Genomic DNA, 23,348 nt, shown 5'->3' on the forward strand with positions numbered 1-23,348 from the left:
CGCCATCACCGCTCTTCGACCCCACCCCCGTCCTCCTGGCAAAGATAGGGGCTTTCTTGGAGGCACTGGGGACAAGCAGGGGTGGAAAGCTGGGGCTGTCTGCGGGAGCAGAGGGACTCTTGACCCCCGATGCATTGATATTTCAATTTCCTCCGAATTGCCTGATAGCTTGGTGCCTCTTTTATTTTTCCTGCCTGGGATGCCTAGGATGAGGCGGGCTTCCTTTCCGCCTACAGGGGCCAAATGAAGCTCGGAGACGGCGTCTCCAGGCACCCGAGCTCGTTGCGGGGAAGCGCTGGGCGGCCGCCTCACGCCGCGCTGAGGGTCAAACCAGGGGCGGCCTCCTCGGCTCTGGGATCCCGGCGCCGCGCAAGGCTTGGCAGCGCGCCTCGGCCCCCTGGGTCTCGGCCCCACTCCCCGCCTCCTGGCCCGCCGCGCCGGGGCCGCGCACGGTGCGCAGGGGCGCGCGCACGTAGGGGGCTGGCCTGCCCGCGACGCGGGGGAAAGTTGAGTTCGGAGAAGTTGGGAGCGGCGGGGGGCACGCCCCGAGGTGGGCCCAGGGGAAGCCGTCGGGAGCGCGCGAGGGCTCCAGAGCCGGCGGGGAGAGAGACCCCGAGACCCCTGGAGCGCCAGGTCCAGAGGAAGCGGGTAAGCTGGGAGGTGGCGGCGGGGGAGGGCCGGGGCCGCCGAGAGAGGAAGGGAGGGGGAAGGAAAGGGGGGAACTCGGAGCGGGGAGGGAGTGGAAGTGCAGGAAAGGGCGGAGACTGGGGCGCGGGTACGCGAGCTTTTGGGGGAGAAGGATGGGGAGGCGAGCGGAGTGATTGCGGGTCGGAAGCGGGGTCTAGAGTCCGCTTCTTCGAGTTCCCTAAAGGGAGGGTGCCGCGCCCCCTGCCACCGGGAGGGGATACTCTCTGGGAGGCGCCGCCGGCCCTCCCGAACCCGTGCAGTACTCCAGACGACACCCTTCCCGTGCCACCCCCTACTCTAGCCTTAAGGCCCGTCCAGGGCGCCCCTGCCTAAGAGTTGCCCCGAGCTTCAGCCTCTGCCCCCCAATCTCGGGCTTGGGAAGCGGAGCCAGGAATGGGGGTGGCGGGTCAGGTCGGGACAAGGGGTCAGGCCGGAGAAGGAGCAGCTGGGCGGGGATGAGAAAGACGAACCCAGGAGAGTGCGACCTAACTCCTGGCGGGAATGGGAGGAGGGGCGCTGGCTGGCCCGGGTGGGGAGCTCTGTGCTGGGTGTGGGGACACGGCGCTGACCTGCACTCCAGGGTCCACTTTCTCCTCCTCCCTAAGCTCCCCAGTCCCGCCAGCCCCACGTCAGGAGAGCGGTGGAATGTGTGAGTCCACTTAAGGGGGGAACGGCGGTGGTGATTAATGCCCATGTGGGGGTCCGGAGTGCTAATCCTCCGGGCCGGTCGGGGCTGGTCCCTGGAATGTGCCCCCACCGCGGATTATCGACACCGATGCTCTGGACAGAAGCAGCTTTGTGTTCTGAGGACGGCGCGGTGGGGGTTGGGGGAGGTAGAGGGAGGAGGGCGGGGGAGGACGGAGGAGCACATCGAGAGCCCAGCCTGGAAGTGGGAGTGGGGCACCGGCAGGTGCCAGGCACTCCCTCCCAGACCGGGTTGTCTCCTCCAGTGTCGGGCGCCCCGACAGCAGACTTGCCCTGGCTCAGAGCCTGCTAAGGGGGGAGCTGAAGAGAGCACTCAGCTGAGCTGGAATGCCCCGCTAGGGGCATGTGTGGCTCCAGGCTCCCCACCCCGGACCGACCTATATTGTTTGACCCTACACTGACCTGTGTCACCCCTGAGTTGGCCCTAAATCCGGTAACCCTGACCACCACCGCCCCCCCCCCCCACCAGCGATACACCGGGGAGCTCAGTTCTCTTGCCATCACAGAGCAACCCCCTACTAGGAACGGGTTCCCCCCAGTATGCTGGTCAGTTTCCCTAACCGCAGCCCTTCTGCTGGCCTCCTTCCGCGCCCAGCGCCCTCCCCAGATGCCCCTACAGTCACAGTCAGGAGGGCGTCAGCCCGGCCGCTCAGATTTTCCTGGCCGCGGGTTTGGGGAGGGGAAGCACTGAGACTGCCCCCAGGGCAGAACCTCGGGATTTCTGTGCCCCCTCCTCCCCGGGCGTCACGTGCCCCTCCCCCAGTATAAAGCGCTGCCGGGCCAGTGCCGCCCGCCCTCCCACTGCCAGAGTGGAGCTGGGCTCCCGCCCCTCCCCCGGGAGCCTCCTCCTCCCCCACTTCGGGGCTGGGCTTTTTTTTTTTTTCGGAGGAGGGGGGCACAGGACAGCAGCCCCCTTTGCGGGCTGCTCTGGGCTCTCTCCAGGGCTCTGTCTGCCTTCCTTCATCCCCCCTTGCCCTGGCCGGGCCTGGGTCTCACCCCCCACCCCCATACACCCCTCTCGGGTCTCAGCCCCCTCTGCCAGCTGTGACCAGCCCCCTCCACCCCTATTGCACTTCTGGCTGGGCCTGTCCTCCCTCTTCCTCTATCTCCCCACACTGATCTCTGCTGCTGTCTCTCCAGGTCTGGGCCTGACGCCTTCCTGCTCCCCCAGCCCCCGGGGGTCTCCCACCCTCTGCTCTCTCCCTCTGCCTCCGCTCAGTCCCTGGGCCTGTTGGGCCTCCATCCTCGCTTCGGTTCTTTGTTCCTCTCTTTTCTTCCTATAACTTTCTCTGCTCCCCCTTCCACCTGCCCAGAATCAGGCGCCAAGGCCCTTGGGAGCCCAGGAGGATCCTGTGGAAGCAGGAGGCTCCCCCACCCCCGCGGGGCCCTGCCCTCCCCTGGGCTGGGCTGGGCTGGGGGAGCTGTGTGATGTGCGGGTGCCCCCGCTGGCCTGGGGCCTCTCTCACCTGGTGATTGGTGCCCTCCCGCAGGTTATGCCGCCACCTCATCTCCCTGAAAGCCGCAGCTACAGCGAGAAGGGCTAAGATTTGGCCATGAGCAGCGGCCCCCGGCGCCCCGCGTCGGGCGCGGATTCCTTCCACACGGTGAGTATTGCCCACTGCTCCTGTGCACCACCATTGCTGGGGCTTTGGCTGAGGGTGTGTGCGTGTGTGAGTGAGTGAAGAGGCCACCACTGGGGCTCTGGCCAAGGGTGAAGGTGTGTGTGTGTGAGTGAAGAGGCCACCACTGGGGCTCTGGCCAAGGGTGAAGGTGTGTGTGTGTGAGTGAAGAGGCCACCACTGGGGCTGTGGGCAAGGGTGAGGGTCTGTGTCAAACAGGAGTGTGAGTGTGTGTGTATGCGCACATGTGAAAAGGCCCGAGAGGGGAGCCTGGATGGACTTGGGAAGGGCACTGCCATGCCTCTCCGGGCCTTGCATGGGCCACCGGGTCTGGGACAGGTACTGGTGGTGACGGTCAGATGGCTTCCAGCCCTGGGGAGGGTCTTGCGGTTCTGTTCCCTGAAGCCCTGGGAGGTTGTTTATCCTCCTCAGCGGGAGAGGAGGAACTTTGGGAATCCTGGGTCTCTAACCAGCGAAAGCCCCCTCCCCCGCCCTGGGTCTTGGAGGCTGTGCCTGCCGGGCCTGCTGCATGGGGCGTCTGGGCAGACCGCCCCGCCCCCCGGCCCCACGTGCCACCCAGGCCCGGCCCCTCCCGGCCCCCACGTGGCCACCGCCCCACGTGTCCCCCTTCCAGTGTTCCTGGGAAGGGCAATGATTAACCCCAGCGCCGGCATAATCCGCGCGTCATTGGTCACTTGGGCCCACAGGGGCACGTGACTGGGGCGAGGTGCCGGCCGGTCCCCTCCCCCTCCGCCCCCAGTTCACCCCAGCCCGCAGCCATGGACTTCCTCCTGCGGCCTCAGGTGCGAGGGGCTCTCTGCCCTCCTACCCCCACCCTGGGCTAGCCCCCTTCTGCTCGCTGGCTTCAGCCGCCCCACTCCACCGCCTTCCTCCCGGTGCTGTTTCTGGTGAGAGTGGGGCCCCGTGCCTGGGGGTAGTTGGGGGAGAAGCCGGGCTCGAGCGGCAGAGATGGGCTGACCAGGGTTAGGGTGGGGGGTGCAAGCTCCTGGCCCTGGCCTCTAGTATCCAGTGTGTCCCCCACCACCACCCAGCGGCTCCTGACCCCACCTCCCAGGCTCTGCAAGGCCCGCCCTCCTTCCCAGCCCACCTCCCTCCGCTCTTTCTTGCTCGGGTACCCCTGCCCTTGGAGATCTCGATGTCCTTCAAGTCCAGAAGCTCTCGCTTGAGTAAATATTTGGTGGCGCCTGGAGCTGAGACCAGCGGCAGGGGGTAGTGGTGGTTTGGGGGGAGTGCTGGACCAAAGCCGCAGAGTGGCGGCTGCCTGCACTGCAGGGCTGAGCTCTCCAAAGCGCCACCGCGGTCCTGGGCTCCCGCAGAATGACTCAGGTGCTGGGGGAGCGGGGTGGGGCGGGGCCGCAGCCCGGGGCGCTGGCTCCCTCCGGTGGGCTCCCAGTTGACTCAGACCAAGCCCGGTTGGTTGGTTAGCTCAGGCACCCCACTGAGGAGTTACTTCTCAGGCTCAGTGGGACTTGTCCGGGTCTCATTCATGACCGTCAGTGTCAGCCATGTGAACGGCCCAGGTCACACCTCCGACCTTGACTTCTGGGGTGGACGCACAGGACTTCTTCGGAGGCCTTCAGGGCTGATGCTTCCTACCTGCCCCAGAACCGACAGGAATGGGCCCAGCCAGGGTGCTGATGGCCCAGGACCCGGGTGGGGGGCGGGACAGGCTGCCAGGGGTAGGATGCTGAGTCCTCGGCTTTTGGGGTACCAGGGGAGCTGGGGGGACAGGTACTGGATTTCTGCTGCTAGGCGGGCAGGGGGTGTGCTGGGACACCCCCCACCCCGGCTCCCCAAGAGTCCTCACGGCCCCTTCTTCCTTGCAGCCAGAGCCTGAGAGCCTGGGCCCTGTGACGGTACCCGGCTTTGCAGCTGAGCAAGAGGAGGATGAACTCCACCGCACCCTGGGCGTGGAGCGGTTCGAGGAGATCCTTCAGGAGGCGGGGTCCCGAGGAGGGGAAGAGCTCGGCCGCAGCTATGGGGAGGAAGACTTTGAATGTGAGGGGGTCGGGGGAAGCGAGTTGGGGGCTGGCAGGGTGCTGCTCCGGGCTGGGGGCCTGGGGTGGGGAGAGGCTGGGGGCCGGCCAGCTGGAGCGGGGGAGGCCAGACCCATTGGCAGCCAGTGCACCTGTCCCTGCAGACCATCGCCAGTCTTCCCATCACATCCACCACCCGCTGTCCACCCACCTGCCTCCCGACACCCGGCGCCGAAAGACACCCCAGGGCCCAGGGCGGAAGCCCCGCAGGCGCCCTGGAGCCTCCCCGACCGGAGAGACCCCCACCATCGAGGAGGGCGAGGAAGAGGAGGATGAGGCCAGTGAGGCCGAGGGGTCCCGGGCCCTCAGCCAGCCATCACCTGCCTCCACACCCTCTTCCGTGCAGGTGAGTGGGGCAGGGCCCCCCAGGGGTAGGGGCACCGTCTGCAGGATCTCTGGCCCGGCCTCCCCTGCTCACACAGCTTCCCTGTTCTAGTTCTTCCTCCAGGAGGATGAAGGTGCCGACCGGAAGGCAGAAACCACCAGTCCCTCTCCGCCTCCACCCCAGCCCCACCAGGAGGCAGCTCCCCGGGCCATCAAAGCAGCCCAGACTGGGTAAGGGTCCCCACACAGAGACCCCCCCACACCAGCATCGGTCAGGTGGGGTGGGGAGACAAAGCAGGAGCCTTGAAAGGCTCAGGTTGGGGTTCAAACCCAGTCATGCTGCTAGGATTTGACTCTGGACGAGAACCGATGTCTCTGAGTCCATTTCCTCGTCTGTAAACCAAGAGTAATAAGACTTTTCCCACAAGGTGGTAGTAGGTTTGAAGGGTGGTGTGAATGAAAGTTTTAAATGTGGTTTAGCCACCTCCTCCCATTCCTGCCATCTCCCCGCCGGCCGTGGCTTCAGGGGAGCAACGTCAAACACAGATCAGGGACTGGACAGGTGACCTCCTCACACCCCCAGGACCCCAAGGGGGTGAGAGGAATAGGAGGCCCCCCTCTTGCTTTTGGGGAGCTGCCAGTCCACCCTGGCTGTGGTCTCGTGAAGTAGCAGTCAGTACAAGTTACTGCGCCAGACGACTAGGTTCAGGCGGAACATCGATACCAACAGATGATTATGGAGTTTGGGGACGTAAGCCAGGGAAGGCTTCCTGGAGGAAACCACTTTGAACAAGGTCTCAAGGTCACTACTATCGCCTCCCTGTTGTTTTCCGGGTGCCAGGCAGTGTGAAGGGGCAGGGGGAAGTGAAGGGCAAGTTGCCCCTTCGGGCAGCACAGACTCGCTGGGGAGACAGGCTGTGTGGATGGAACCGGGTTCACCTCGGCCGTCTGCACGGGGCGTGCAGGCCTGCGGGCCGCCAGACGGCCAGGAGGCGGGGGAGCCTGAGAACGAGCATGGCGTCGGACAGGGGCTTCAGATTTGTGGGCAGGAGTACAAACAGAACCTCGGGCACGGAAGGTGGGTGCAGGCGGAGAGAGCCTGGCTCAGGGGGTGCTGGTCTCGGGCGCGGGACAGGGGCTTGGAGCCGTGGGGGTGCTGGTCACCAGGGGAACAGTGTACAAAGGTGTGGCAGGGACAGGGCCCTCTGGGGGAGGTGGGGAGAAAGAAAACCCCTCCCCACCCTCCAGTTTGGGAGCTAAGAGCAGAAGCCAGAATCCTAAGGGACAGGTGCTCATACCCTCCTCACGGCTGTGGGGTGGGGGCAGGCGTCTCCAGCTCAAAGGCCCATTTCCACGTCCTTAACACAAGCCCCTATGAGCCCTGAGTCCATTGCTAGCGGTCCCAACCCGGGCAATTCACTGGCCCGCCCCAGGCCTCAGCCTCCCTTTGGTGGCTTGAGTTTCAGGGCAGCTCGGGGGATTGCTGGGGAGGAAGGAGCTGGGTTTAAACACCGCCCTCTGCTTCCAGAACCCTTGCTGCGCTTCCACATCCCCACCTACTGAGGCATGTGGGGAGGGAGGCGGGGTTGGGACCGGCTGGAGTCCCCTATCCCAGAGGGCCTCCCATGTGGCCCCTGGCCGAGCAGGAGGGGCCGACCTTCCCTGGCTCGCTCACGGCCTCCCTGTCTGTGCAGGGCCCAGGTGGAGGAGGTGGTGCCCGTGGCCAGCGGCACAGCGGGAGGTGATGATGGGGGTGCCTCTGGGCGCCTCCTGACCAAGGTGCAGCCCGGGCACCGCAGCTACAACCTGCAGGAGAGGAGACGCATCGGAAGCATGACGGGGGCTGAGCAGGCACTGCTGCCCCGGGTCCCCACGGACGAGAGCGAGGCGCAGACGCTGGCCACGGCCGACCTGGACCTCATGAAGAGTGCGTGCCGGGCCTGGGCAAGCCTGGAGCTGGTGGGGCAGGGGGGTGGGGGTAAGAGATAGGGACCTTTGATCCTCTCCCCACCACCACTGCAGGTCACCGGTTTGAGGATGTTCCTGGGGTACGGCGACACTTGGTGCGGAAGAATGCCAAAGCGTCTGCGCAGAGTGGCCGGGAAGGGCGAGAGCCTGGCCCCACGCCTCGGGCCCGGCCCCGGGCCGCCCACAAGCCCCATGAGGTAAGTTTGCCGCTGCACGGTCTTCCATCATCTCCCTGTGGATCTGCTGTCCACAGCCCCCACCGCTTCTCAGACCAGCAGTGATCACGAGCCCCGGGTGGCCATGGATGGTTTTCAAGGTTGCGCACTGCACAAGAGTGCAATCTTCAACAGTGTTGATTTTTTTTTAATTGACATATAGTTGAAAACATAATATTATGTTAACCTCAGGTGCCCCACATAACCAATCAACATTTAAACAACATCATAGAATATTCACTACGGTTAAGTCCAGTAGCCGTCTGTCCCCAAACCGTTATTACGGTGTTAACTGAGCTGCTGTTGTTCGTGTGGCCGTTACAGTTCTGGTCCACATTCTAGACACGTTGACTTCTCTCACGGCCATTTTCTGGCAGCTGGCAGTGAGGTGTCTGAGGGTGGCTTCACGCAGCAGCACACTTCATGTCTCAAAGTCTGGTCACCTCCCCACTCGAGTCCTCCCGCATCCTGTCAGGGTGACAGAGACAGTGACCGGCCAAGGCTGCTCGGGTACTTAGTGAAAGTCGCTCAGTCGTGTCCAACTCTTTGCGACCCCATGAACTATACAGTCCATGGAATTCTCCAGGCCAGAGTACTAGAGTGGGGCGCCGTTTCCCTCTCCAGGGGATCTTCCTAACCCAGGGATTGAACCCAGGTCTCCCGCACTGCTGGCAGATTGTTTACCAGCTGAGCCACAAGGGAAGCGTGGTCCTTAGGGATTCCTAAGGGATTCTAAGATTCCAGTACTCTGGTCTTGAGCCCTGACCCTGCCAGTGGGTTTTTCTGAGTAACATTTTGACCGCGGTCCGACACAGTAAAAGCACGCTCAGGTGAAGTGCACAGCTCTGTGACGCTTTGCACGTGTGAACCCGAGCCAAACCTACCTCGATAAGGGACAGCCCCACACCCAGAGTCCCTTCAGGCCTCTGCCTCCTCGGCACCCTCAGAAGTGACCGCTGTGGCCTTCTTCAGTTTTGCCAGCTCTAGCAATGCGTGCAAATGCATCCTGCCAAGTTCCTGTGTGTGTGTGTAGTGACCATTCGTCAAACACTTCCTCTGAGTCATGTACCATGCCAAGTGTTCTGTGTCTTTTTTCTTTTATCCCCCACTATGCCCCCCATTTTTTAAATTATAGTTGATCTATAATGTGGTGCTGGTTTCAGGTGTATGGCAAAGTGGTTCAGTTATACACACCTATACATACCATGTTTTCAGATTCTTTTCCCTTACAGATTATACAGACTATTGAGTATTTAGCTGTTTGTGCTGCACAGTAAGTGGGTCCTTCTTGGCCCACTAGAGGCCTTTGAGGTGGGTGGCATCGCTCTTATTTCACAGACGAGGGAGAGCTGCAAAGTGGGTCAATAACTCGCCTGGGCTCCGGACCTGCGCCCTGTGCCCCACGGGGTCACAGCCTCCGTCCCACCACGCCTTCTCCTGTCACCCCAAGGTGTTTGTGGAGCTGAATGAGCTGCTGCTGGACAAAAACCAGGAGCCTCAGTGGCGGGAGACGGCGCGCTGGATCAAATTCGAGGAGGATGTGGAGGAGGAGACGGAGCGCTGGGGGAAGCCCCACGTGGCCTCCCTGTCGTTCCGCAGCCTCTTGGAGCTGCGCCGGACCCTGGCCCACGGTAACGCACGCCCACCTGTCCTCACCCCGGGAATTGCCTTTGCCCGAGCCCATTCTCCGAGGACCAAACGGTCCCACACATTTGTCTCGAGCAACAGGGTGTGTAATGTCACCAGAGCCCAGAAGGGAGCATCTCTTGTCATGACGTCACCTCTCACAAGTCCTGCCGTTCCTCGGGCTCTGTCGTTGGGTGACTGCAGGGCAGGCCTGACCCTCTTCTCTGGTCTGGCATCTTCAGCAAGCAGCTTCTCTAAGTGATATTTTCAGATAAACTGAAGCTGGTATGTTTTGGATGCTGCAGTGTTGTTAAACAGTTTTGGTGGAATGCTTTCTGAGATCCCAGACATTCTGGGCAGCGTGACCTAAGCTGTAGGGCGGTGTGGGCTCCCAGCAGCGTGGCCTAACCTGTAGGGCGGTGTGGCCTCTACTGCATGAGCACAGGTGCTCACGTCTGATGTTCTGCTCTTGGCTTGATTCCTCCTTCCTGGTGGGGAACCGCTCCCACTTGCTGTCAGCAGCCAAGGACTCAGAAGCCTGCTGTCAGGACTGTACCCAGCTAGGAGTTGCTAGGCTCTGAGTGAGGCTTGAGGGCTTTGGGTGAGGTGCCAGGATGCAGGGCTGGATCGCCAGGCTGTGCTGTCTGGCTTTTGGCTGCTTGGGGGGCCTTTGGTTTTGTTTGTTCCGTGTCCCTGTGAGTTGACCTTGATGGGAAAACGACCTGGTGACTTTTGAGAGGACCTTCATCTCTCCGGGAAATGGCAGCTCAGAGCAAGGACAGGCTGGGTATCCTTGAGCACCTGCTGGACTTGGGGATGCTGAGGAGTCCAGGGTTCAGGGGGGGGACTCTTCGGATGGTTCTGGGGCTGCCACGACTGGCTGGGTCATGCTCCAGAGGGCAGAACTGGGCCCTCAAGTGGACGGCAGAGGCAGCAGGTCAGTCCGGAGGAAGTTACCAGCAGCGAAGGGCAGTCCAGCCCATGTGGGTGGCCTGGGATGCTTCCTGCTGCGTGCTTCCCAGAAGAGGTGTCTAGCCAGGTGGCCTCTCTGAGAGCTGCGGTTTCCTGGCCTCTGCTGAGCGTCACATTCCTGAAGGGAGAGAGGGTTTGGGGACTTGGGCCTCAGGCCGAGCTGGGCCCCGCTCACCGGTTTCAGGGCTGCACAGCGCCTCCCTGCCTGTACCCCCGTTCCCAGCCCTGCCCCCCGTTTCTTGGCTGGGGACGAGGCCCCTCTGTCGTCCTTGTTCCAGGGGCTGTGCTCTTGGACCTGGATCAGCAGACCCTGCCTGGCGTGGCCCACCAGGTGGTGGAGCAGATGGTCATCTCGGACCAGATCAAGGCCGAGGACAGAGCCAACGTGCTGAGGGCCCTGCTGCTGAAGCACAGGTGAGCCCCACGCTCCACACCCTGCCTGCCTGTCCCGGCCGCCAGCCCGCCTCACCACCCTGCCTGCCTGGCCCCGGCCGCCAGCCCGCCTTACCGCCCTGCCTGCCGCCCCGCAGCCACCCCAGCGACGAGAAGGACTTCTCCTTCCCCCGCAACATCTCAGCCGGCTCCCTGGGCTCGCTGCTGGGGCATCACCACGGCCAGGGCGCCGAGAGCGACCCCCACGTCACTGAGCCCCTCATCGGAGGCGTCCCTGAGACCCGGCTGGAGGTGGAACGAGAGGTGAGAGGGAGAAGGCAGCCCTGCTGGGGTGAGGTCCAGCCACCCCAGAGGCTGCGGGACCACGAGCGAGCGGGGCAGGGGCAGGCAGGGGCAGGGCGGCCCAGCTGAGCCCCGGCCTTCTGCCTCCCCAGCGCGAACCGCCCCCTCCAGCTCCTCCGGCCGGCATCACTCGCTCCAAGTCCAAGCACGAGCTGAAGCTGCTGGAGAAGATCCCTGAGAACGCCGAGGCCACAGTGGTCCTTGTGGGTACGCGGGGCGGGGACTGGGGATGGGCTGGGGCTGGGGCGGGGGCTGGGGTAGGGCGGGGGCGGGGGCTGGGGGCCACCCTCACTGGGCTCTCATCCACGATGGCCGCACACCCGCAGGCTGCGTGGAGTTCCTGGCCCGCCCCACCATGGCCTTCGTGCGGCTGCGGGAGGCAGTGGAGCTGGACGCGGTGCTGGAGGTGCCCGTGCCGGTGCGCTTCCTCTTTCTGCTGCTGGGCCCGAGCAGCGCTAACATGGACTACCACGAGATCGGCCGCTCCATCTCCACCCTCATGTCCGACAAGGTCAGCCGCTCCAGAACGCCACCCCCACCCCCTCGCCCGGCGCCCAGCCTGGCTCCCGGGCCCTGGCCCCGCATCCTGTGTCCTCACTCGCCCTGGGCCTTTCTTGGCAGCAATTCCACGAGGCGGCCTACCTGGCGGATGAGCGGGAGGACCTGCTGACGGCCATCAACGCCTTCCTGGACTGCAGCGTGGTGCTGCCGCCCTCGGAGGTGCAGGGCGAGGAGCTGCTGCGCTCGGTTGCTCACTTCCAGCGCCAGATGCTCAAGAAGCGGGAGGAGCAGGGCCGGCTGTTGCCCCCGGGGGCAGGGCTGGAGCCCAAGTCGGCTCAGGATAAGGGTACGGGGCAAGTACGAGCCAGGGGGCTGGGTCGGGGCTGCCTGGGTCGGGCTGGGGCGTCAGGAGGGCAGGTGGGCAGGCGAGAGCAGGGACGAGCGCCCTGACGCAGGCCCCGGGCTGCAGCGCTCCTGCAGATGGTAGAGGTGGCCGATGCGGTGGAAGACGATCCCCTGCGGCGGACAGGCCGGCCTTTCGGGGGGCTGATCCGAGACGTGCGACGCCGCTACCCCCACTACCTGAGCGACTTCCGGGATGCCCTGGACCCCCAGTGCCTGGCCGCTGTCATCTTCATCTACTTCGCGGCCCTGTCTCCCGCCATCACCTTTGGGGGGTTGCTGGGTAAGGAGGGGCTTAGCCAGGGCAGAGCGGGGAGGGCACGGCTCCCCCCACCCCCCGCCCCGCCACCAGCCCCTGAGCAGTCTCCTGCTGCCCTAGGGGAGAAGACGCACGACCTGATCGGGGTGTCGGAGCTCATCATGTCCACGGCCATCCAGGGCGTGCTGTTCTGCCTGTTGGGGGCCCAGCCATTGCTGGTGATCGGCTTCTCGGGGCCCCTGCTGGTCTTCGAGGAGGCCTTCTTCTCGGTGAGTGGCCACAGGCTGTTGGCGCTGGTTCCTCCTGCCTGGGTCAGCTCCCGCTCCCCTTCCCCTCTGCCCTGACACTGGCCCCCCCAACTGCTCGGGAGCCCCTAGGCTCTGAGCCTGACTCCGCCCACCCTCTCGCCCTGCCTGCCCCAGTTCTGCAGCAGCAACAACCTGGAGTACCTGGTGGGCCGCGTGTGGATCGGCCTCTGGCTGGTGCTGCTGGCCCTGCTCATGGTGGCCCTGGAGGGCAGCTTCCTGGTGCGCTTCGTCTCCCGTTTCACCCAGGAGATCTTTGCCTTCCTCATCTCTCTCATTTTCATCTACGAGACCTTCTACAAGCTGGTGAAGGTGGGCAGGGCCCCCGTGGGACCTGGCCCGTGAGGGAGCGGGGGGCCTCCTTGCCCCTGGGTTCTCCACGTATGAGGCCTGTTGCCAGTACACACACCGGGACTTCAGATCAGCCTCAAAGACTCACATAGTTTTAATAACAAAGGTGATGTGTGCTTTTGATAAGGTGGCAGAGGATCCAGAAAGTCAGAGGAAAAGGCCCCCAAGTTGACAGGCACGCCCTCACATCTGTGTCTGGGTCAGGGTCAGATGTGTCCCCAGGGTTTGCCATGCCCCCCTGGATGCTCCTCCAGGCCTCTTTGGAGCCTCACTCCCAGCTTCCTTCCCCAGTTAGACCAGCCCCATCTCTGAACCCCCAGTGGTCTTATGTCCCCATCTGTTCTCCTCAGCCATGTTTTTAATCAAGACAAGCTCTTGACAGTAGGCTGACCACCCTGGGCTTGCCTGTCCCAACTCAGCAGACAGCCCAGTCCCAGACCTCTGGCCAGTTAAACGTTCGGAGTCCTTTGTTCTCTCCCCAGATCTTCCAGGAGCACCCCCTCCACGGCTGTTCCATCTCCAACAGCTCTGAGGCAGGCAGTGGCGAGAATGCCACGTGGCCCGGGGCAGGAGCCACACTGGGACCAAGGAACGAGAGCTCAGCCAGGCCGCCCGGGCAGGGCAGGCCCCGGGGCCAGCCCAACACCGCCCTGCTGTCACTGGTTCTCATGGCCGGCACCTTCTTCATCGCCTTCTTCCTGCGCAAATTCAAGAACAGCCGGTTCTTCCCCGGCCGGGTGTGTGGGCTGGCAGGCCCAAGGGAGGCGTAGAGCCCCCGGGCGGGGGAAGGAAGGGGGCAACTTGCAGTCTGGCCTGGACGGCGGTGTGGGGCCTCTGAGCGCGGTGCTTGCCCACAGGTACGGCGCGTGATTGGGGACTTCGGGGTGCCCATCGCCATCCTTGTCATGGTGCTTGTGGATTACTGTATTGAGGACACCTACACCCAGGTACAGTGGCGCGCGCGTGGCTGTGAGGGGGCGCCAGACTCCAGGCCCCCAGGACCAGAGCTGCTGCTAAGCCAGGCAGACACCAGGCCTCTCCCACAGCCCCAGTACAACTCAGGGAACTCCCCCCGCCCCCAAGGTTCACCTGCCCCGGCCCCACCCTCTGCCCTGCAGAAGCTGAGCGTGCCCAGCGGCTTCTCAGTGACAGCCCCAGAGAAGCGGGGCTGGGTCATCAACCCCCTGGGGGAGAAGAGCGCCTTCCCCGTGTGGATGATGGTTGCCAGCCTGCTGCCCGCCATCTTGGTCTTCATCCTTATCTTCATGGAGACACAGATCACCACGTGAGTGGTCCTGGCAGAGGGCTTGCTGTGCAGACAGGGACAACCTGCTGCATGGACGGGCTGGAACCCCCAGCAGGCTGGCTGCTGAAGTTTGTAGACAACAGAAAATCCCACTGAAATATGCCTGCATGGGCACAGTACATGCTGGGCACTGTCCAGGGGGTGGGGAGTGGCCACTGGGATAGGACTCAGCTCCATGATGGAGCCCTCGTCCTGAAGGGGATGGGCAGGGACCTCCAGAAACAGGAGGAGGTGACTGCCTGGGTGCTCTGGAAAGACCCAGTTGTCTGCTGAGCTGGGCCAGGGGGCTTAGGGCTTAGGGCATGCCTGTCCCCCTTCAGGCTGATCATCTCCAAGAAGGAGCGCATGCTTCAGAAGGGTTCTGGCTTCCACCTGGACCTGCTGCTCATTGTGGCCATGGGCGGCATCTGTGCCCTCTTCGGCTTGCCCTGGTTGGCCGCTGCCACTGTCCGCTCTGTCACGCATGCCAACGCGCTCACGGTCATGAGCAAGGCAGTGGCGCCTGGGGACAAGCCCAAGATCCAGGAGGTCAAGGAGCAGCGGGTGACAGGGCTGCTGGTGGCCCTGCTCGTGGGTATGTTCACCTCTCCTTCCCCCCCCCCCCCCCCCCGGCCCCGGCCTTCCCAGAGGGCTCTCGTGGCCGTGGCTGCTGTGGGTGGAGGGGTGGAGCGCCCCCGGGCCAGCTGTTCCTCCCCCTTGCCCCGCAGGTCTCTCCTTGGTCATCGGGGATCTGCTCCGGCAGATCCCCCTGGCCGTGCTCTTCGGGATTTTCCTGTACATGGGCGTGACCTCCCTGAACGGGATCCAGTTCTATGAGCGGCTGCACCTGCTGCTCATGCCACCCAAACACCACCCAGACGTCACCTACGTCAAGAAGGTGAGACCCGGCTGGGAAGGGCCCCTACCTCTCCCCCCGCCACCCAGTCTGTGTGGGTCACCCTCCGGCCCCCCATGTGTCCACTCTGGCCAGCTACCATTCAGCCTATGCAGACCTGGCTCCCATAAGCACCCAGGCAGGCACTTCCACCTGCCCCTGCGGAGGGGAGAGGGACGGTCATCCTCTGGTCGTGGCAGGCCCAGATGGCCCTCCCGGGCCCCGGCTCACCCTTTTCATCCTGCGTCACTCCGCCCCCAGGTCCGGACCCTGCGTATGCACCTGTTCACCGCCCTGCAGCTGCTCTGCCTGGCCGTGCTCTGGGCTGTCATGTCCACCGCAGCCTCCCTGGCCTTCCCCTTCATCCTCATCCTCACGGTGCCACTCCGCATGGTGGTGCTGACCCGCATCTTCACCGAGCGGGAGATGAAATACGTAAGGCCTGCGCTCCTCCCCAGCCTCGCCCGGCCCCCGACGTGGTCTTGCTGGGAGGTCACCCACCTTCCTCTGTCCTCTCCCACAGCTGGATGCTAACGAGGCAGAACCCGTGTTCGACGAGCGGGAGGGTGTGGACGAGTACAACGAGATGCCCATGCCTGTATAACTGCTGCCTGGACGGACAGCCAAGGGATGGACGGACAGAGGGAACGGGCTGGGGTGGGGGGGGTGCTCTCCCCATTCTCCTCCCTCCTCATTTTTATTTAATGAATAATTTAAGGCCCTCCCCCCACCCCCAGCAGTAAAGTGCTTTGGTCCCCACCTATCCCTGGTCTTCTGTGTGTCAGTGTCAGCGGGTGTGAAAGGGAAACGTGGGGGAACCCAACCCACCCGTCCCAGAAACAAAGCGTGCGATGGGGAAGGAAAGGGACTTTTAATGACAAGTCAAAGCAGAGGGAAGCAAAGTGCAAATTGTCCACCTCCACGAGGGGGCCATCCTGAGCCCGTGCGCACCCCTCACCCCCCTTCAGGTCCCCAGTGGAGGCCTAGGGCCTGGAGCTTCTGCCTCAGGTAGCTCTTGAGCTGGGGCAGGCCTCTCTGGGACTCCAGTTCTTCAAAGGGTAGCTGCGGGGCGGAGGACAGAGTTCGTCATCCTTGTGGGCTGGGGAGCTGGCAGCCCGGTCAGAGTGGGGGCGTGGCGGGAGCGGGGGGGGGGGGGCGGCGAGGCGGGGCGGGTGGTAGAGGGTGGGGCTGGGGGCGGGGCCTCACCGGCAGAAGCTGATAGCCCATCAGGCCCAGGTGCCGCTCCCGCAGGGCTCGGGAGCCCAGCAGCACTCGGCCGTCCCGACAGAAGTGCCAGCGCTCCCGCAGCATCAGCACCACCCTGGAGAGGAAGGGACTGAGGCTCAGGCGCTATGCGCGGGGGCCGGGGAGGCTCTCCCAGGCTCCCGCCTTACCTTTGGGCAGGGTCCCGGGTGGCACGGGGACAGGACCTGGGAGGGTACGGCAGGAAGGGGTCTTGGGCTCTCACGGGCAGCACCGAGCCGCAGCTGCTGACACACAGCAGGAAGTCTGCGGGGCCGGGAGAGAAAGAGCCACTGGCTTCCGGTGGAGGCTCTGCTTCCCGGGGGCTGGCCGGCCCACCCGGAGCTCACCTGTGCTGTAGCCTGGAGGCACGGTCAGGTCCTGCCGGTATTTCTCCTCCCCCAGCAGCTGGCGCAGCCCCTCTGCTACTATGTCCTTGTGACTGAGGAAAGAGGAGCCAGGCTCAGAAGGGGCCCCAGGGCACTCTTTTTAGCTTGGTCCCACCTACTTCCACCCCCAGGCTGGGAAATGGCCTTTGGGGCTTAGCTTTCTGGTGACCCAGAGCACAGCAGCATAGACAGCTCAGGGTCCCCCAGGCCTGTCTACCCGGATGTTCCTTGCCAGCTGACACCTTCCCTCCCCAGCTGCCCACCGACCTGTACTTGCAGCGGGCGCGGTCAGTGATGAGTGGCTGGGGGAAGATGGGCACTTGCTGCCTTCGGGGAAGGCGGGCACCCCGATATCCTGGGAGCTCCAGCTCCACCGCCGTGTCTAGCAGGGAGAGGTAGCGCCGCACGATCAGGGCATGAGGGGTGCCTGTGGGGAAAGCAGGACGAGGCTTACTGGGATGCAGACCCTCACTCCTGCTTTCCCCGGCCCCCCGGCCCTCCAGGACACAGCCAGCCCCCCAAGTCTGCGCACCACTGACATGGTTGATGAAACCAGGGGAAAAGACAAAGTGCAGGGCTCGGAAGGGCAGGCACCGCAGCTGACACAGTGACATCAAAATGTTGACAGTTGCCAGGGGGGCCACCCCTGCTTCCCGAGCCAGGATCCTCTCAAGGCAGGGCATAAACTGCTGCTCCAGAGGCACGTAGTTCAGCCGCCCAAAGGGCAGGACCAACTTCTGTACCACCTGTGGGGCAAAGAGCAGCCCATCACCCAGGGGGAAGTTTCTCTGGTCTTCTTTACAAGCTGAACCTCAGGAAGACTTGGCCTGCAAGCTTATGACATCAGTCACTGGAAAGGCAGGACAGTCCCTCTACAGCACAGATGCTCAATAGCATAAGCGCTGCTCAAGTCCCATGTCAGTCTCCAAACAAGCAGAGACACGGCTGCGGGTTCTGGCCCTGAAGACTTGGTGGAGTGGGATCGACCAAGCTAAGACAGTGGCTAAGGATGTTTGGAGAAGTGCAGAGAACCAGGTGTACCTGGTGGGGAGTTGGACAAGCCAGTGGGGGTTTGAGCCAAGGTGGTACCCCAGGGGAGAGGCCAGAGAGCGTAGGTAGGTGGTCTGCTGCAGGAAGCAGCAGTCAATCAAGTGGACAAGATGAGGGGGGTGGGAGCTAGGCCTGCTGGGGTGTCTGAGGGCCACTAGGAGAGGAGCTTGGGAAGCTGAGGCAATCCCACCTTGCTATTGAGCTGGGCTTCCTGAACCACCAGGAAGTGGGCAATGGCTTCCAGAAGCTGGGGCTCCCTCAACCGGTGGCGGGCCAAGTGCTGCGCTAGGAGCACCATCACGTGGGGAGTCAGTTCCTCAGGCCTGGCCTCTGTGAAGAACAGCTTATCACGCTGGACCCTCAGGCCAGACCTGGGTGAGATTCCAGCAGATACTGCCTGCCTCCACCCCCCCATCACCTGTCCCCCGCTCTGACACCTGCCAGGCTGCGGATGAGGTGCTGCTGAGGACGCCGCTGGAAACGGGGACAGCTTAGAGCGGCTTCCAACCTTTGCCCACCTCGAAGGATAGGCGGCAGAGGGGGCGGTGGCTTCGGAGGGAGGCGGAACCTTCGCTCCTGCTCCAGGGCGCACATCAGGGGCCCATCTGATGGGAAGCCTGAGAGGCAGAGGGTCAAAGGAGGCAGGGAAGGAGCTGCTCTGCTCTGCAATCCTGCAGTTTTAGTTAGTGAATCCTCAGTCCTTCTCATCTCTGTTTTCTGGGCTGGAAGATCTGCTACAGAGCACGCGGAAACACCAGAGAAATAGGAACTACCACGTGAATAAAGGTATCACAACCGTCTGTGGGAAAGGCCTTATACAAAGAAGGCAGTAAGATCTCATCTCTTGCCAATGATGATCAATTGCAGTGGCTCCCTAGGGCACTGTATTAGAAGAGAACTGGTGGCTCAGTGGTAAAGAATCTGCCTGGCAATGCACAGGTTCGATCCCTGGGTCTGGAAGATCCCCTAGAGAAGGAAATGGCAACCCACTCCAGTATTGGGTTGAGGACTTGGTGGGTTATGGTTCATTGGATCGCAGAAGAGCCAGACACGACTTAGCGACTAAACAACAAAAAAGGGGGTGGCACCCTAACCTAAGCTGCAACTCATGCTGCTTGACTCGTGATGACTATCGTGGATACCGCAGAGGAGCAGCAAGTGTGGCATCACTCAGCAAGTGTGCCATTCCTGGCAAAGCTTGAGGTGGGTTCTGTCAGTGATCTCAGGTGGGTCTGCTACAGTTTCTCTATCCTTCCATTGACACCCACCCACCCATAGACACCGTCCTCACCCAGTAAGGCTGCAAGGTGCAGACACACGTGGATGGTGTGAATGTCAAAGGAGGGGCAGTTTCGGATGATGAGCTGACTCAAGTCCTGCAGTGTGGCCTGCTCCACAGGAGGGGGCTGCGGCAGAGACCCCAAGAGCTGGCTCAGACGACGAAGCGCCACAGGGTAGTGGTGGGCACGCACTTTGGTGGGGTTCTGCCCCAGCCAGCGTAGCAGCTCCCCAGGGCTCCTCGCCTGTTCCAGAAGCCGCTGCAATCCCTGCACAGGGCCTGCATGGGGGCCTCCTCCAGGAGGCCGGTGGTCTCCCCATTTGTTGGGTCCCAGACAGCAAGGCTGTACTGGTGGGAGCAGCAGCAAGCCAGACAGACGAGCACTGGAGGCCTGGGCAGAGAGCAGGACTCGAAGCATGGAGTTGGGTGCTGGAGACCCTGAGGGGTGGCCCAAAAAAGGGAGTGAGGTATTCTCCAAAGGGGAGAAAGACCAACTCTCTGTTCCTCACCTCGCTCCCCATCCAGAGGAGTCTGGGGACAGAGCAACCCGTATTCTCTTCACCCTTCTTTGTGACTGCTCTGGTCCTCTTCCCCAACCCGCCCCTCTCTGACTCCTTCCAACCTTTGCGAGAGCAATCGGAATCCTTCAGAGTTCTCGCGGAGGATTTTTTACAGAGCAATTCCACATGCATCATCTCCTCCGATCCTCCTCTGACACGCCCGTGAGGAGGCAGGCAGGGGCTGGTACTATCTCGATTTCACAGGTGGAGAGACCAAGGCCCAGGGAGGCGAGGGGGTTAAGGCAAGCCCCGAGGTCCCGAATCTGGTTAGTGGTCGCGCCCAGCCTGGAACCCAGCTCGCCGGACAGATACGCTCCCCCCCACCCCCGACCACCTCCCCCTCCCGCAGGAGGCGGCGGCGGTACCGGAGGGTGGAGCGCGGGCTCCGTGGTCCTGGGTTCCATGCTGGGCGCTCCCACTTACCAGCTGCGTGACCTTGGACAAGTGGCTTCGGTCTCCCTGCCCAAGCCTTCTCGCCTGTGAAACGAGAACGCAGGGCCACCTCGGAGGGCGCCCGTGGAGCCCGCGGGCGCGGCCTGCGCTACGGCGCGGAGTCGGCGGTGTCAGGGGGGCCCCCACACACACCCCCACCCGCGGCCCGGGGGGAATGCCAGGAGACCGTGGTCGCGGTCGCCAACACCAACTCCCGCCGCCCTTCCCCGCGGCCCGCCCCGCAGGCGCCACCCCTACATGACTCCCCAGGCCCCGCGCAGGTCGCTCCCTCGGTCGGTCTCGGGGCCCGGGAGCCGGGCTCCCCCCGCGGCCTCCTCATCAGGGGGCCACCGAGTCCTCCATCTTCCCGGCAGCCCCCGAACAGCGCGGCCCGGACGCCAATCGCCGCGCCAAGTAGGTCCTCCGCCAGCAAAGACGTGGCTCCCGGCAGGCCCCGCGCGCCAGGGCGCCGCGCGCCCCGCCCCCTGCTTCCGGGAAGCTGCGCGCGCGCGGCGCCGGGCTGGGGCGGGACCAAAGGCCTGGGGCGGGGTAGGGGCGGGGTAGGGGCGGGGCCAAAGGGCTGGGGGATGAGATTGGGGTGCAGAGGGGAGTGAGCAGCGGTTGGCCTGGGCGGGCAGGGCAGGGTAGGGCGAAGCATCTGGCCCACCCCTTTTCTCCCAGTAGGGCAGAGCTCCCCGTAGCCCCCCTCCTCCACGACCCACACACGCAGACACTAGGCCAAGAGTGAAAACGTCACAGTTATTTAATCTGCACGTGTTCCAGAAAGCCCCCTCCACCCATCCCGACTCCCCTTCTCCAGCCCTTCCCAGTCCTCGGGCCCCCAAACCAGCCAAGGAGCGATCCGGGACTAAGAGGTGCCCAGGTCCTCAGGCTGAGCCCTTAAGGGCCCAGGGGCGTGGCCCCGCTCTGTCCAGGGCCAAGGCAACTACAGCAGCTGTCTGACTTGGGGTAGCCCACTGTCAGGGGGCGCTGAGGGCCAGCTGCCCCGGGAGGTGGCCCAGAGCCATGAAGGTCACAGGGAGGGGCTTCCGCCGCCCCTCGGAGTGCTCTGCCGCGCAGCGCTGGGCTCCAGGGTAGTGGGAAGAGGCAGGTCGGAGAGGCGGGCCTGGGCAGACAGCAGCTCCCACCTTGTCGTGGCGAGCAAGGTCCCGAGAGGCCGGTGGCGTGGCCAAGAGCCCGTGGAGGCACTACGGGCGGTACATGGCAAAGGCCAGGAGGCTGAGGAGCAGGGTGAAGCCGGCCAGACCCAGAGTGGCGGTCAGGGGAAAGAAGGGCCGGTACTGGATCTGGCAGTACCATAGCAGAAGCAGCAGCAGGAGGAGCAGGGGCAGCAGCAGGCTGCCTACTTCCAGCCCTGAGGGGCCTGGCTCGGACCCCGGTGGGCAGGGCGGGAGGGGGGGACCCACCCGTGTGGACACGTGGCAGTGGAGGACACAGTTGGGAGGGAGGTGAAGGCTGCCCAGGGTCTGGGTGTCGTCTCCTAGTAGCTGCCCTTGGTAGATGAGTCGCACGTGCTGTTCCCGGCCGGGAAACTGGGTCCTGAGGAGAGAGGGACCTGGGTAATAGAGCGAGTCTCAGGCACTCCTGGCCCCTGGTCCGGAACAACTCTCCTACCCTCACCTCTGGCCTCCACGGTGTGTGTGTGTGGGGCCCTTCTGCTTCAGGGGAGCAATACAGTGTGTGACTAGGGGCCTCAGTTTCCTCATCTATAAGAGGATCTCCGGGATCTCTGCTGGTCCTTCTAGGACTGTGATCATCCCCGCCCTACTCTTTAGCACTTCCTTCCTGTCATCCTCCCGGCTTACCTTTTCAGGGAGCCAATGGTGTCGTGGGGCCAGGCTCTGGCCACCTGCTCAGAATCGTTGAGGAATTTCAGCCGAAGTACGAGGGGCTCCTGGGGGGAGTCCGGAGGTGGCGGCGTTGCTGCGAGCCCCACTCCGGGTTCTGGTGGTGCCACCTGACCTCGGTGTCTCAGGCCGGGGGTCTCAGCTCCTGGGGCCTCCCCTCTGATGCTGTCCATGACCGCCATGGCTTCGCTGGGCTGCGTTGGTGTTGGGGTCCCTGACGGCTGGGGCAGTGGATCGGCGCCCTCGGCAGTGTGCGTTGAGACCCAGGCGAGAGCCAGCACCAGAAGGCAGGCAAGCACCGAGAAAAGGATGGTCACCTCATCACCTACCCCTTCGATCAGGGCCATGGCACCTGCCTTGCCTGCCACGCTACCGGGCTGGAGAGGCACAAAGAACCCATGAGGGGCTGACTCACCCACCAAGAGCCCTCTGAACTTCAGGGGGCCCCTGACCCCATCCAACCACAACTCTCCCACAGTCCTCATTCCGCCCAGTTATCCCAGCCCTACCCTGGGACATACACTGCTCTGACACCTGGCCACCCCAAACTTGCCCTACATACCCCTTCCCAACACCAAATCACAAGTCCTAATTTTCTGTAACCTAAATTTCAGGTCTTTAAGCAGTTCCACAATTCACCCAAACCCTATTCCGAAGTCAGAGCTTTGACTTTCTAAGCAACCTCTCCCTTAAATTCAGCCCCTACCAAACCACCCCAAAGCTTACCTATTCTCCCCATTTAGGTCATCTCAAAGTTTATCTACTCCTTTGCCTATTTCACGGCAAAGCCTATCTATTAATACTGCTCCATCGCTAAAGTTTCTCCAAGGGGGTAGAAAAAAGGTCTCTACGCACACGCACAACGCCCCCTTACCATTCAGCCAACCCCCACCCGCAGCACAGGACAGCTTCCCAAGGCTTCCCCACGCCAAATGTCAAACTGCTTCCCTTTGGCAAACTGGAACCTCCGAGGGTTCCCACCCACAACCCTAACCCCTACCCCAACTCGGCCCCCCTGGTCCACTCAAACCCCACCCAAGGCGTCCCGACCCCGCGCCTCCCCTGGGAAACCTCTCCAAACCCAGCCTGCTGCAAGACCCCGGATCTCGCCCGGGAACCCAAGACTTTGCCCTCCCCACCTCCATCCTCCACCACCCTTCGCATCTTCCCGCCGCCCGCCCCCACACCCCGAGTGGCTGGCGGGCGCGGGAGATCCCGGGGCGGGGCCAGCCGGGCCAGCTGCTAGGGCAGCGGGGTGATGCGGCCACGGCGCAGGGACTCACCGCCAGGCTCCGCCAGCTCCATAGCGGACCCTCGGGCACTTCCGGGAGGGAGGTGGCGAGGTCGCAGACACCTGGAGGCACCCCCTCCTTCCCCGCCGCCGCCGCCCGGAGCATTGTGGGTCTTGTAGTCTGGAAGGATGCGCAGTCCAGCGTTCTGCGCTGCGGACCCACGTGCGGAGTTCAGCCGCCTGCGCCGAGCCCCCGCAGATCGCTGAGGGGCTGGCGGCGGCGGCTTTGAGGTTGTGCTCGCCCGCAGAGGTTCGGGGCGAAGTAGGGGACAGCAGGATCCTCTCCCTCACCCGCGGGCAGCCAGGATGTGTATCACATCAGAAACCAACG

At 63.5% G+C, this 23,348-nt stretch overlaps 3 protein-coding genes and 1 long non-coding RNA gene across 14 annotated transcripts; 1 reads left to right on the plus strand and 3 right to left on the minus strand.

The window, feature by feature from the left end:
• The first annotated feature begins 482 nt into the window (after positions 1–482).
• On the plus strand, positions 483–15,669 carry SLC4A2 (solute carrier family 4 member 2). Of its 4 annotated transcripts, none has more exons than XM_027969012.2 (23): positions 483–648; positions 2,883–2,996; positions 4,859–5,030; positions 5,173–5,414; positions 5,505–5,623; positions 7,087–7,319; positions 7,415–7,557; positions 9,026–9,206; positions 10,452–10,587; positions 10,704–10,869; positions 11,001–11,115; positions 11,235–11,419; positions 11,530–11,755; positions 11,879–12,094; positions 12,191–12,339; positions 12,493–12,687; positions 13,209–13,463; positions 13,584–13,673; positions 13,845–14,011; positions 14,353–14,606; positions 14,740–14,909; positions 15,168–15,341; positions 15,430–15,669. In XM_027969012.2, the coding sequence occupies exons 2-23, from the start codon at positions 2,946–2,948 to the stop codon at positions 15,508–15,510; spliced, it is 3,720 nt and encodes a 1,239-aa protein (XP_027824813.1). In that variant the 5' UTR covers positions 483–648; positions 2,883–2,945; the 3' UTR covers positions 15,511–15,669. The 4 variants fall into 4 exon arrangements, with proteins under 4 accessions (XP_027824813.1, XP_060271187.1, XP_042105195.1 ...); XM_060415204.1 differs by lacking the exon at positions 483–648 and adding an exon at positions 732–1,336; XM_042249261.1 differs by lacking the exons at positions 483–648; positions 2,883–2,996 and adding an exon at positions 3,770–3,814.
• LOC121819503 (uncharacterized) lies at positions 7,703–10,793 on the minus strand. The gene is made up of 2 exons (XR_006059787.2): positions 10,682–10,793; positions 7,703–10,291 (listed from the first exon to the last, which is right to left on the minus strand). It is a non-coding gene; the product is annotated as an uncharacterized LOC121819503 (long non-coding RNA).
• An 89-nt stretch (positions 15,670–15,758) lies between the features above and the next one.
• On the minus strand, positions 15,759–20,297 carry FASTK (Fas activated serine/threonine kinase). Of its 7 annotated transcripts, XM_027969016.2 has the most exons (12): positions 20,117–20,297; positions 19,850–19,903; positions 19,111–19,304; positions 18,879–18,993; positions 18,025–18,204; positions 17,778–17,917; positions 17,070–17,283; positions 16,805–16,964; positions 16,499–16,590; positions 16,301–16,415; positions 16,113–16,227; positions 15,759–15,968 (listed from the first exon to the last, which is right to left on the minus strand). In XM_027969016.2, exons 1-12 carry the CDS (start codon positions 20,196–20,198, stop codon positions 15,861–15,863), a joined length of 1,569 nt encoding a protein of 522 aa, XP_027824817.1. In that variant the 5' UTR covers positions 20,199–20,297; the 3' UTR covers positions 15,759–15,860. The 7 variants fall into 7 exon arrangements, with proteins under 7 accessions (XP_027824817.1, XP_027824819.1, XP_027824815.1 ...); XM_027969018.2 differs by lacking the exon at positions 19,850–19,903; XM_027969014.2 differs by having other exon boundaries at positions 18,879–19,304.
• Positions 20,298–20,603: 306 nt separating this feature from the next.
• On the minus strand, positions 20,604–23,052 carry TMUB1 (transmembrane and ubiquitin like domain containing 1). 2 transcript variants are annotated; one of them, XM_027969020.2, is made up of 3 exons: positions 23,010–23,052; positions 21,685–22,103; positions 20,604–21,418 (listed from the first exon to the last, which is right to left on the minus strand). In XM_027969020.2, the coding sequence occupies exons 2-3, from the start codon at positions 22,071–22,073 to the stop codon at positions 21,067–21,069; spliced, it is 741 nt and encodes a 246-aa protein (XP_027824821.1). In that variant the 5' UTR covers positions 22,074–22,103; positions 23,010–23,052; the 3' UTR covers positions 20,604–21,066. The 2 variants fall into 2 exon arrangements, with proteins under 2 accessions (XP_027824821.1, XP_014950933.1); XM_015095447.3 differs by having other exon boundaries at positions 21,685–23,052.
• Positions 23,053–23,348: the final 296 nt, after the last annotated feature.

The sequence above is a fragment of the Ovis aries genome, chromosome 4 (assembly GCF_016772045.2).
Source record: "Ovis aries strain OAR_USU_Benz2616 breed Rambouillet chromosome 4, ARS-UI_Ramb_v3.0, whole genome shotgun sequence".
Lineage (NCBI taxonomy): Eukaryota > Metazoa > Chordata > Mammalia > Artiodactyla > Bovidae > Ovis > Ovis aries.

Coding starts and splice junctions, on each gene's coding strand:
- FASTK (XM_027969014.2), bottom strand. CDS start 20,198: ATGAGGAGGCCGCGGGGGGAGCCCGGCTCCCGGGCCCCGAGACCGACC. Junction 19,305..19,849: donor TGTCCAAGGTCACGCAGCTG/GTAAGTGGGAGC, acceptor GCCACCCCTCAG/GGTCTCCAGCACCCAACTCC. Junction 16,591..16,804: donor CGCGCCCGCTGCAAGTACAG/GTCGGTGGGCAG, acceptor CTCTTTCCTCAG/TCACAAGGACATAGTAGCAG.
- SLC4A2 (XM_027969012.2), top strand. CDS start 2,946: ATGAGCAGCGGCCCCCGGCGCCCCGCGTCGGGCGCGGATTCCTTCCAC. Junction 11,756..11,878: donor CAAGTCGGCTCAGGATAAGG/GTACGGGGCAAG, acceptor CCCGGGCTGCAG/CGCTCCTGCAGATGGTAGAG. Junction 12,095..12,190: donor CACCTTTGGGGGGTTGCTGG/GTAAGGAGGGGC, acceptor CTGCTGCCCTAG/GGGAGAAGACGCACGACCTG.
- TMUB1 (XM_015095447.3), bottom strand. CDS start 22,211: ATGAGGACTGTGGGAGAGTTGTGGTTGGATGGGGTCAGGGGCCCCCTG. Junction 21,419..21,684: donor ACCATTGGCTCCCTGAAAAG/GTAAGCCGGGAG, acceptor CTCTCTCCTCAG/GACCCAGTTTCCCGGCCGGG.